Genomic DNA, 13,359 nt, shown 5'->3' with positions numbered 1-13,359 from the left:
ACCGAAGAGCTAACACTTTAATGGAGACCCGAAACACTTTAGTTTAACACTTTAGTTAAACTTTAGTTTAACTTTAGTTTTTTTTAACACTTTAGTGTTGCCCGAAACGGGCAATAAACACCGACCTCCTGGAGGTGCCAGGGAGAACACTGCATTCTCAAAAGGAATTCTATGTGCCTCTCCCCATTGGGGGGGCACCCCCATGGTCCTGGGCACATGAGCCTCAGGACTTCTTTGTAAAGAAGAGAGTATGCCAATCCGACTTCTTTGAGGCGAATTGCACCACACTCCAATCTTTACGAAGGGGTGCCCGGCTCAAAACACTCTCCTTGTGTGCTTCACGCCTCGCAAGAGTCAGACCCAGTCGAGACTGGGTGGCCGACAATCCTGATTCTTGAGCACAGTGGGGAAGGAATTTCCTGAAGGCTTGTTCATATAACTTCGCCTCACGAAGTGGCGACCGTATCGCCAAACAGGCCGGAAGACGAGATGGTGCATTAAGGAGGAATGCACGATCCTTATCCTTGATGCCTGTGAGATTCAGCCACACGTGCCTCTCCGCGGAAACTACCGCAGGAGAAAACGGCCGATAGCATGAGCCGTCTGCTTTGTTGCACGAAGAGACAAGTCTGTGGCCCGGCATAATTCCAGAACGCCCTATCTTTCAGAGCCCCGCCAGTGCTCAAGTTTCTCAGCAGGGCAGCCTGGTAGGCTTGCAAAACCATCATGATGTGTAGTGGAGCACCAACCTGATCTGCTGCCTGAAAAGCTTTTCCCTCCAGGTAAGATGAAAGTCTACACAGCTGGGAAGGATGTGTTAGCTTTTCAGGGAGGATGATGTCACCGGAGGGAGATGCCTGGAAGCATCTCTTCTATCTGGGGTGTCATCATATAACCCGCGCTTCCACATCAACTATATTTAAATAAATAAATAAATAAGTCGATTGCACGAAAACACGAGATGAATAAAGCTTACTCCATGAAAGGGTTAACCCGTCGAGGTTGCTAAGGAAAGGGAAAGAGCATTATTGAGGCTCCGCCCCCCCGCCACCTGACAGAAACCTGTCGTTGAATTTTTTCGAGTGCTTTGAGGCTATTTCTATCTCCGCGAAAGAAAATGTCTATCCTGTCCATTTCACAAGAAGCGCGAGGGCGCGCTTGAGAAGCGGACGGAGGAATTTCCCAATCCGATGAGAACTTGAAAGAAAGGAGGAAAATCTGTCTCTCGCAGCTCTGCTGGATGCACGTAGTTTTAAGTCCCAGGAATGCGCCGTGGCCCGTAGCTTCTCTGTAAGAATGCGAGCCACACGCGAAGCACTTTAATCGAGAGAGTAAGTGTGGAGATCGCCCCTCTGGGATGGATTTATCACACCGAGAGACACATTTCGCTTGAAACTCAGCCATATTGGTGAGTTAAACACTTCCTTATTTTTGCTGGTTTACATGGTGTGAAAATCGCGCTCCGAAAGAGCGGAGGCACAGATCACCCAACAAACTCCACCAAATCGGTGAGTTAATATTATTTAAATTAAGACAAAAAGTTCTGAGGAATGTTTCCGGTTCACTCCTATTTGGAACCTGCAGGTGTGCTTCATTAGATGATGTCACCTAATCGAGGTTATATATATATGTGTTTGATACACACATGCTTCACAACCGGCAACACAGAAAGATGTTCCCATAGCGTTTTCACGCAGCATCGAGTGTAGCCTTTGAAATGGAACAAGAGTCTTGGGGCGCAAGGCGCCCTCTAGAGGTAAACCATGACATTATTATTACTATTATAAGTAGTAGTAGTAACTATAAATATTATTTAATAAGAGGTTTAGTTGTATATTGTTTTTTCAAAAAAACACTTGATAAACTAGCTTTATAGAAATGTGGACATACATCCTAATGAGTAAGCCTAAAGCACTGGTTGAAACTGGTTTGTTTGATTGTAAATTATTATGGTAGATGATTTGCCAGCTTCTGTGCTCCATTAATGACACCCCATTCCCGTAAGTCTATTTGGCCAGAGCTTGTTACCTATTATTATTTGGCTATTTTAATAAAATAAAGCTGCATGTAAAAATACTTTATATTGCAACATTCTATTGTTGCAAGGCAGAGCAGAATGAGATGAATCCAAGCAAAGAAGTATGACAGCAGGATTATACAGGGAAAGTGACAGTGTGAGGAAAAACATGAAGAGAGAAGATGTAACAGGGACACTTAAAAGGTGGGGTTGTTCCACTGAATATTTAAGGGGAGCAAGAGCTTAACAGCGCATGGATTGACAATCTAATTATGGGGAAGGGCTCAATGTTATGGGGAAAGAGGTCACGGGAAATGGTCTTCAGGAGAATGTTTTGAGTGGAGAGCATGCCTCTCTGCCCCACACTGTACTTGCCTAAGAGTGCCTGCAGTCAGCTTGTCCCTTGTATCTTCTGCCGACCCGACATGTTTGGATCTTAGATGTCACATGCTGCCACAAAGCTGGAGATGTCCTCCCTGAGCATGGACCACCAAAACTGCTGCTGGGTTTCCGCCAGGATGCAGGCTGAGACCGGGTGGCAGGAGAGTTTTGAGCTGTGTGCCCACTCCAGGACCTGACAATGTTGACAGCAGGATCATACAGGGGTGTGGTCAGGAGGTGGAAGCGAGGGTCGAAATCAGTCGGTGAAGCATCAAAGCCAAATCTCAAAGTGGGAGCCATAGTCAAAAGGGGATGTGTGAATTTGGTAACCGAAAAATCTTAGAGCAAGGCGTCTGTGTAAAAAACGTGAAATGGAAGCCGTAAATGTTCACGCCATTCTTCCCTGCAATAGTGTTTGAACTTTGTCAAATAGAATTTTAAGTCAAATTGTGCAAATCCTTGTTCAATATAAAAAGTCCTGTTCGCTCACCCCAAAGATTTTTATTTCTGGATGTGCTTTTCCAAACCCTGGATCTTATTTTGGTGAAGCCATTCCTTAATTTGGAGGTGTGGAGCAGGTCATTGTCATGCTGAAAGTGGAACATTTTCTTTACCTTAAATGTTTAACCAAGTTAAACCTACTGTTCCAGCTAAAGAAAAGCAGCCCGGATGTAGGACACTGCTGCATCCATACATACTGCATCCTTCATTGTGGGGACGGTGTTCTAATGATTTTTGTGAAAAACACATGTTTTGGTATTATGGCCATGTTTTCAACAAACAAAGATGAAACAAAAATTTATTTATTTTTATTAATAAGTTAGGCAGTAAATTCTGTCTTACAAAGACTGGCAGATTTGTACTTGATGTGAAGATGTGAAAAAATTACAATTACTTTTTCACATACGGTTGCGCAAGGCAGGTTCAAACAGCTTTTTTTCCCTTAATAGATAAAATGAATATTTAAAAACTGCATTTTGTATATACTTGGGGTATCATTGTGTAAGATTAAAATTTGTCTGATAATCAGAATCATTTAAGTGTGACAAATATGCAAAATAAGTAGATGCTATTTCACAACACTGTATAAATCATAATTGTCAGTTGTTATCAGTAAACAGTGGTAACAGTGGTCCTACATATATCGGCACTAGGAATAAAACAAAATGCTAGCTAGAGAACAAGTGAGATTGTATTTTTGCAAAAAGATATACACATCAGCAAATAAACACCCAAACAACTATGAACAAACAAGACTGGAAACAGCTTTAGGGTGGACCCAGGCCAAAATAATAAACCAAAGATATCTGCATTAAAAACATGAACAAAAATACATATATCTTTTCTGACTTTCAAAACCAAAAACAGTGATTTAATTCCTCCCCTCTCAAAATAAACAGCAGAATACTGGAATACCCAAAACATTATCAGATTGTTACAATCACAATCTTAAACAAAAAACAATTACACTGCTGATTACGTGGCTAATTAAGTCACCCTGAGGGCTGAGGCTGCCATTGCGACAGGCAGAAAACATTGAGTTGAGTTTTGAGTGAAGCGGCCTGGAAAGACATACACATGCACTCACACACAAGCAAGAGAGCACAGTAACAAACACTTATACAAAACACATACATTGACGAACATCTTGTTGGTCATAACAAGACTCAGGAACAAAACTGTTCGTTTGTTTTTTAGTCCTGAACTACCGGTTAACTGTGGTCACAAGAAATCAGAAAACAGCTGTGTGCATTCGCAAAATCCAAACCTTCATGTTTAAGTGGAACCGTCTCCCATTCAACACATGCAGACAATAATAATTATAATTTATACAGTGCTGCACCACAAGAGTTGCCTCCATGCGACTAGATCTCAAACCAGGATTAGGGCGTCAGGATGAGTCAGACAATCTTGGAGCAGCCATTTGAGCCAGCCAAAGAGTGCCATTTGTAGCTGAACAGAGAGAAAAGACAGTATAATACAAAAATAGAGCCAGAAGGGGACACAGAAATGAGGGCTCTTTGGAAAGTGACCCAACTTATCACTGGACCCTTAACAACCCTCAGTGATCAATGAGAGCTGTTTGCTTGATTTTGGAATTCTTCTGATGCACTTACTAATGAGAGTAAGTAAGAATTAACAACAAGGTAAAACCAAGAAATAATCCAAAATACACATTGCCTTATACTTTATTTACATAAATCTCAGATTTTCCAATAAAAATATATAATATACATGTATACAACCAAAATTTCAGGAAAAGTTGGGGTGTTTTTACGTTTTAATAAAATGAAAACTAAAACTTTCAAATCACATGAACCAATATTTTCTTCACAATAGAGCATAGAGAACATAAGAAATGTTTAATGATTTACTTTTATTCATTAAATAAGTTAATTTCAAATTTGATGCCTGCTACAGGTCACAGAAAAAATGGAACTGGGGCAAAAAAGGATTGAAAAAGCAGAAATGTTTGAAAATATTCAGCAGGAAGAACATCTAGAATCAGGTCTATAACATTATTGCATTATTATGTTACTTAGAGATCAAAGGTCTCTAAGAAGTAAAGATGGGCAGATGCTCTCCAATCTGTAAAATAGTACATAAAAGGTTACTGGAATACTTTAAAAACAATATTCAAATTGCAAAGGCTGTTTTTTTATCAGTTTTTTATTTTTATTTTTATCATTTACAGTACATAAAATAATCAAAAGATTTAGGTAAACTGGAGAAATCTCTGTGCTTAAGGGACAACACCAAATACCTTCGTGGGATACCCATGGTCTGGACATTATTAAATGGGCCTGGGAATAGTCCCAGAAATCACAGCCGGTAAACACAATCGACCGTGCCACCTGCAGACGCTGACTTAAGCTCTGTTATGTAAAAAGGCTATATGTGAACATGGTTCAGAAGCGCTATTGTGTCCTATAGGCCAAGCTCATTAAAAATTTACTATTTCAATGTGGAAAAGTGTTCTATGGTCTTGTCGGAAATCACAAACACCACATCCTCTGGGCTGTAGAGGAGGGAGACCAGCGTCTTTGATAGTGTGCAGGTGAAAAAGTGCATACTGTATGGGCAGCATGCTTGCTTTGGAAGGCATTATGAATTCTGAAAGGTATATAAAGGTTTTAGACTATGTCTATTTCAGGGAAGGCCTTGCATACTTTAAGACAAAACCACATGCTGCAGCTATTACAACAGCATAGCTTTGTAGTAAAAGAACACAGGTGCTAAACTTGTCCAGAGCTTTCACCTATAAATAACATTTGTCGGATCGTTAAATGCATAAGATTTTACTGTATTGGATCAGTACTGAGTTGAAGCATATAAAATTTTTACATAGTCATTTTTGTATTTTTGTACATTTTTGAGATGTATAACGTCTTTTGATTTTGATTTTCTCCTTAGACCAAAACAGTTATTGACAAGCTGCAGAAGTTGGTTTCATCTGAGGGAAGGTTCAAGAACCTAAGAGAAGCTTTAAAAAAGTAAACACAATGTTGCTCATTACTTTTGTCTTCATGTTTGTTGTGGTGTTCTTCACAAGTTATGTGATTGTGTGCTTAAATGTATACTTGAGCCAAATATGTACAGTGGAACCTTGGATTATGAGCATAATTTGTTCCAGCTTGTTTCGGCTTGTATTCCAAAACACTTGAAAACTTAAATAATTTGTTTCACAGCAAAATAAATAAATAAATAAAATAGTTAACACAAAATATAAAGTAAAAATAAAACGAATTAACCTGCCTTTAAAAAAATAAAATAAAAAATAAATCCAGACAGATAAGTTTTTCATTTGTGTGCGAAATGTGTGTGTGTGTGAGAAACTAAAATAAGGAGTATGAAGGTAAAACAGTAGCAAAACCCGAGAGCTTGCAAATTAGAATGTGAGAACTTGTAAAATTAATATTTGTATTTGTAAGTTGAAATTTATACTCACAGCTCTGATGTGAAAAGCTGCATTTATCGATTTGCACACCTGTGTTTTGAATTCGAAGTTGCAGATTAATAGTGACAAATGTGTAAAGTGTCATTCACATAAACAAAATGACAGGCACAATTGTGTTCTACACATTTATCTTTGCGCTTTACTTCAGTTTCGCTGTACAACCACAAGTCAGCGCTCACAACCTCTCAGATCTGGCAGTACAACCTCAAATCCAAGCGCTCTGACTTTTGCTACTCATTTTGCGATATTCCTGTAGCAAAACTCACTTGTGCACTTTTAAACGCGGGGGTGGGGCTGGGGTGGGAATGAAGTCATTTTATTGTCATTTTTCACAATTTTAAGAGACTTCATTAAAAAGTGAGTTTGCTAGAGAAAACCTTGTATAAAGAAGATTTTGACAATCTACATTTATAAATGAAAATATAAATATTTTTATCATCATTTTCAAAATAACAAATAATTTCTTTCACATTCAGTGTTATCATTAAACTAATTTTAACTGAAAAAGCAGAAAAACTCCAAAAGGTCTCTCCAAAAGGATTGTACATTCTGACAATTAACAAACAAATGACAAAGATTCCTCACAGCTGTTACAAAAGGAACATTCTTTCCCAACATCCATAAAGTTAGAAAGCAACATATTGGTTGGGTATATGTTGTGTAAAATCTTTAAGTGAATTTCTCTTACCTTATTTGAGATAATACTTATATGGAAGCAGCCATGCCTTCCTCCAATTAACATCTATAAGTATGGAATTCCAAAAACATTTTCTACTTGGGATAACTCTCTGTTTTTCAATAAAAACTAGTCTTATATCTTTGTTAGTACATTTTTTATCAAATACATTTTTACCATTTATAAGGAAATTACAATCTTTATTGTCAACTTTATAGTAAGTCAAGTGGCTGCACATTAAAACTCTTTAAACTTTAATGGAAAGTTAAACTTGGACAAAAAAGAATCATAAGAGTAAATTCTTAAAGATGAATCAAATAAATCACTCAAGTATATTAATCCGTAATCCAACCAATTCTCAAAAAATAAACTCTTGCCTTTAACTGTAATTAATTCGTTATTCCAAATTTTCGTTCTGTGAGGAGAAAAATTATGCACAAAGCACAATTTCCAAGCCAACAGTGCATGCTCATGGAATTTAGACAGTTTTATGGGTAAAAAGAAGACAAAAAAATTACAAGTCAAAAGAAAATCAAGACCTCCCACCATTTTAAAAATATTATGTAGAATAAAAAAACATTTTGAATCAGGATCAATCACACACTTTTAGATACAGTTAATTTTGAAAGTATTATTCATGTCTGTATAATCTAGCATTTCTAAACCTACTTCAGATTTCTTCCCAGCTAGTAATTTTTTTTTTAAGATGGTGGTGTTTATTTTTCCATCAAAAGTTAACCAATAATCTATTAATTTCTTTACACGTACAATCCTGAACAAATAAAGACAGGCCAGGAAAAATTAATCTAGATAGACCTTCTGCCTTTGTTAATAAGATTCTGCCTAAAATAGACAAATCTCTTCTTAACCAATTGTTAAAAATCCTTTTTGTTTTCTTAATTTTGTTATTAAAATTAAGCTGCTGCCTAACTGACAAGTTTTTTTTTTAATGTAAATTCCTAAATATTTAATACATTCTTTTACTGGAATGTTAAACATTTCTTGTTCAGAAAAATCATGCACTGGAAGGATTTCACACTTTGTAATATTTAACTGGAGACCTGAGGCATCAGAAAATGTTTAACTAATCTAATTGCATTCTTAAATTCATTCATTCATTTGATTCTTATCTTTCAGAAATAAAGTTGTATCATCAGCCAATTGCGAAATTTTTATTTCTCTATTAAGAAATGTTATACCGTGTAAATTTGGATTTTTTTACAACACCAATTGATGATAATTCCACAACAATCAAAAACAAAAATGGGGAAATAGGGCAACCCTGCCTTACTCCCCTATTAATGAGGAATCTTCTAGAAGTATTATTCTGTAATATAATGGAGCTATTAATACCTCCATAAAACATTTTAACCTGAATAAAATTATTTTATTAAAGTCTGAATAAAATTATTTCCAAAACCAATTGTATGTAAACCCTTTAATAAAAATTGGTGATTAATTGTGTCAAACGACTTGTAAAAGTCAAGAAACAAAATGAGTGCATCGAATTAACAAAGTGATTATAGTCCAATAAGTCCAATATAAGTCTAATATTTAAACTAATATGACGTTTTGCCATAAAACTAGTTTGAAATTCACCAATTATGTTACTCAGACCACTTTTTAGTCTAGTGGCATAAACTAAGTCTAAAATTTTATAATTAACGTTAAATAATGTTATTGGTCTCCAATTGTTAATGATTAAGGGGTCTTTATCTGGTTTTAAAAGTAAACTGATAACAACTTGTTTTATTGTTGCACTCATTTCTTTCTGTTTTAAACATTCTTTATACATATTAAATAAAGGGTTTTCTTCATAGAAAAAAAGAGCTTTAGATATCTCAGCTTTGGAAATATCATCCTCACAATATTTTCTAAAATCATTAGAAACTGTTGGAACAAAATGTTTTACTGTTTGTAAAAATTTACCGATTTTTCCATTGTCAAAATGGGAAGTATAAAGTTTTTCATAAAAAGAATACACAAAAGATGCTATATCTGAGGGTTTATTAGAGATTGTTTCATTTATTTTATTATTTTCTTTATTCTAAAGAAAAAAAAACTAGTATTCCTTTCCCCTTACAAAACCTTGGCTCTTGATCTCACATAAGCACCTTTTGCTAGTTCTATATACAATTTATCTATTTCTAAATTTAGAAGATATAATTTAGACTTTTCTTCCTCTGACAAAATATTTTATTTAAAGTAATAAGTTGATCTGTTATCATTGTGATCTTATTAATTTTCTTTAATTTTTTACCTCTTCTCATAGCAATTACCATGACTTTAAATTTAAATAGCTCCCACTTCTGAGTATAATTTAAATCATTATTTTCAAAAATACTTGCTAGTGATTTAATTTGTTCCACAAAGTAACTATCAGAAAGAAGACAGTTGTTAAATTTCCAGTATCCACGAATCGTACTACCCTTACACCCATCAAAAGCGATATCAATTTGTGATCTGATAGAAGGACACAAGTAATTTTTGTTTCCGAAACATAGTGAATTAAATCATGAGGAATCAACCAGTAATCTTCTTGATTTTAAAGAAAAAGAGCTATTATTCCAAGTATAGTCACAGCAATTGGGGTTTAAATATTTCCATACATCAGAAACTTGTAACTTGTCAGTTATAAAATAAAATAAATCTGAAATTCGTGAACAGATATGTTTAGGTAGAAAGCGGTCAACGGAATCATCCGGGGCATCATTGAAATCACCACAAATAATTACATATCCATCCTTTTTTAAATCTGTTATTGTATCACAAATCTTCTTGAACATTTCTAAATTGTGTGCTTTAACATTAAACCCATAGACATTGCAAATTTTTAAAGTGGAATTGTCCAGTTTAACAGTCAATATAATCCATCTTTCATTATTTGAACGAATAGTTTCCAAAACGTTTCCTTTGAATTTGTTAAAGAAAATTGTGACACCTGCTGAATGATTGGATCTGTGACTAAAAACAACGTAATCTCTCCATTGGGATTTCCAAAAGTTTAAGTCAGTGTCACAAGAATGGGTCTCTTGAAAAAAAAGTACTTGAGCTTCTGTATGTCTTCCAAAAAGAAATATAGCTTTTCTTTTAACAGCGTCGCGAATGCCTCGAACATTTAAAAAAATTAATTTGAACTTGACAAACTTGTAATCAGCCAATATGAAAAATAATCAATTAAACGAGTATAAAGTAACAAATACCTTTGGAGAAAGTAAAAATGGAGAAAACATGAAACATACGTCAATCAAAACACTTGCATTGGTCTTGCACTGACAGCCACCATCCACTCAGTTAATGTCAGGAACACTAATGCGCACCCCTTCAATGAATGCAAATACTCCTCGAAAGCCGGCCTTCTTGCCCTCTTCTCTTGCACGTTTCACCAGTAGCTATGCCTTCTTTCTTGCGACTCGTTCCTCCGAAGACAAATCTTCCTTGATGTGTAGCCTGTTTTCTTTTAGATAGTGATTGTCTTTGGCATCTCTCCACACTGTATATCTCGATAAAGACGAATGGCAAACTGTATAATGATCACTCTATGGCGACCATCACCTCTTTGTCTAAATCTATGAACCAAATCCACTACATCTGGAAGTTTATGCGCGATCTTTTGGAGACACTTAATATCTCGTGTGTTACACTCCCTGTCTGGACCACTTTCCTTCACTCCATAAATCCTGAAATCCCGTCTTCTTTTGTAGTTCTGCATTCCTGTACACACCTCCTTCAGATGCTTATTTTCTTGCTGCAATGCAACATTTTTTCCAGACTTAAAATCTTCTCTTTGTGGGACGTGCTCTCTCGTAACAGCTCACTTACGGTGGTAGTAAGAGTGGTGATAGAAGCAGCAGTATTTTCCAAGACCCTCTCCAAGGACTCAACTCTCTGAAACGTACCGTCACATTTCGATGAGAGTTCAGCCACAGCATTAATGAGTGAATCGATTTTCTCATCAATGTTCATTTGTACTTTCCCTTTTTTCCCCCGGTGGACTTTTAACCGGAGTGCACGGAAGAAATACGGCAAGCACGTCTACGTCCCTGGAAATTTCGTTGACACTTTTGCTCTCACCAGTCGCCATCTTGGCCCCCCCCGCAGCCGAGCCCTCGGCACCGCGCGCACACTGCTGCTGACGTGTTCAATCCCAGGGGATAGCCGACACTCCAGCTCCCAGGCAACACACAGACACGGAACAACAACACAAAGAAACAAAAACCCTCCTGCATGATCACAGCAGGAGGAACGCCATGAGTTCTCAAAACATAAACATACAATATACGCCTCGGCGGGCTTTGCACAAATAAGTTAAATATATATTAAAACCCATGTACTCACATGCGCTTTGGACAAAGATATCCCGCACTCGGGTTTAGGCTTTAGCGTTAGCTTTTAGCTATTAGCATTTAGCTCGAGGCTATGGAATGGCTGCTGTTACCTAGGCCCAGTCTCTCTTCCTCTTTTATTAAAATTACATTTTAAAAATTAAAGGCTGCAGCGACCCCCGCTGGCCAGGAGCGCGTAACTAGGCAACCACCTGTTACAACTGTTGCACTATGGTTCCACTTTTTCTCTGATGTTATTTTAATTTACTTGTATTAATGATCCATTTCTTTGCGTGTGAACCACGGCTCTTATGACACTCGATTGGGAGACACACTAACTGAATCACTGCTGTTAAGGTAAAATAAAACAAATCAACCTGCCCTTTACCTTTGAAAATAATCGTGACAGAGCAGTGTTTCTGTGTAGAGCAGAGAGAAAGAGAGTACGTGTGTGTCTGTGAAGGCAAAAGTAGTAAGGGTCTGTTTGTGGCACGGTGTCCAATGACGCATGCACGCACGCACACACAGACACAATAAGCACCTTTACGCAAAGAAAGAAATTTTTAAGAAAGGGTTTTTAAGCTCTCTAATGAGATTTGTTTTAGCTTTATTCATCACATGCACTGTACACACACGCATACAGACACAAAATAAAAGATTTAATAAAAGTTATATTGAATAAAAGATTTACATGCACACGTAGTCACAGTGTTACTGTTAACAGTAAGCACATGCACAGATCTTTATTATACCAGTCAGAGACGCGCACTAAGACCCAGCAGGGGAGTCATTTACCCAACAATTCTGCAGTGCAAGAAAGAGAAAAACTGTTGGCTCAGTTGTGATCATGTGATGCTTAGTGTCAAAACAAGAAGCGCATGCGTGATACATGATACTTGGTACTCATAAACCAAGACTTGTTAATTTTTCAAATCAAAATTTATTAAAAATCTTTGCTCGTCTTGCGGAACACTCGCAAACCGCGTTACTTGCAATCTGAGGTTTCACTGTACTTTTATGGTTTCACTGTTTACATGATCTAATAAAGTACTCATGTGCCTGCTAGTTGCGACCCTCCATGTGTGCCATACTTGGGAATGTACCTCACAGACCTAGCATTCATTGAGGAGGGTACACCAAACTACACAGAAGACAACCTGGTTAACTTTTCCAAGATGAGAATGGTAAACAATTCTTGTTTTGCTGAGCCTTCTGTTCTTTTATTTTAAATAGCCAAATCTAGACAAAGTTTTTAAATAGATATTTTTGGAAAGTGTTAAATAAAATGTGATAAAACCATTCAGTACAGATTTAGTAACCACTGTAATATAATTTCATTACTGTAATGTGTTTAAAAAGGAGTAAAACACCATATCCCTTAAAAATACACATTCCTAAAGAATTTAGAAAGGAAACATGATTGATTTTTTTGCAAACTTTTTATTCTGATTAAACTCAGTGATTTTTATCCTTTTTTAGATTTCCCATATCATCCGAGAAATTCGGCAGTTTCAGCAAACATCATACAAGATTGATCATCAACCAAAGGTATGTAAAACCATGGATAGAGTAGGGGTAACTGCCAAATTGTGTAAAAAACAGACAAACAGATGGGGTACAATCAATAACTCTACACCTACAAAATGCACATATACAATTCATGTAATGAGTTCAATTTATCATATGGTTGCCCTATGTGGTTATAGCACATAGGGCAACCATAAGGATGAGGGTGAGTAACAAATTATCCGCTCTCTGGATGTAGAACTTATTTTGATAAATTTTTAAAAAAGTGGAAAGAAATGTGAGAAAATACTGTAGCGTTTTTCACCGCTAAGCAGGAACTTGGAGAGACGAGTGAGCTTCCTGGCTGCCCAATGCAAATGGCTGGGAGTACTTTATTCAACACCAGCACAAAACAGCACATCCAACCTCCATAAATACACATCCACACTAATTAAAACAGACATCTACCCACACACACACACAACCTGGCCGAAAC

At 36.7% G+C, this 13,359-nt stretch overlaps 1 protein-coding gene across 2 annotated transcripts in view; it reads left to right on the top strand.

Moving 5' to 3' along the window:
* rasgrf1 (Ras protein specific guanine nucleotide releasing factor 1) overlaps nt 1-13,359 on the top strand; it is a 560,812-nt gene that overhangs the window by 492,638 nt on the left and 54,815 nt on the right. For both annotated transcript variants that reach the window (XM_053500654.1, XM_053500653.1), the window contains 3 exons: nt 5,813-5,892; nt 12,424-12,541; nt 12,837-12,905. In XM_053500654.1, the coding sequence (XP_053356629.1) occupies nt 5,813-5,892; nt 12,424-12,541; nt 12,837-12,905 (267 nt within the window). The remainder of the gene's footprint in view (nt 1-5,812; nt 5,893-12,423; nt 12,542-12,836; nt 12,906-13,359) is intronic.

This window comes from Clarias gariepinus, chromosome 7 (genome assembly GCF_024256425.1).
Source record: "Clarias gariepinus isolate MV-2021 ecotype Netherlands chromosome 7, CGAR_prim_01v2, whole genome shotgun sequence".
NCBI classification, from domain to species: domain Eukaryota; kingdom Metazoa; phylum Chordata; class Actinopteri; order Siluriformes; family Clariidae; genus Clarias; species Clarias gariepinus.
This window is presented reverse-complemented; position numbering and strand designations above follow the sequence as displayed.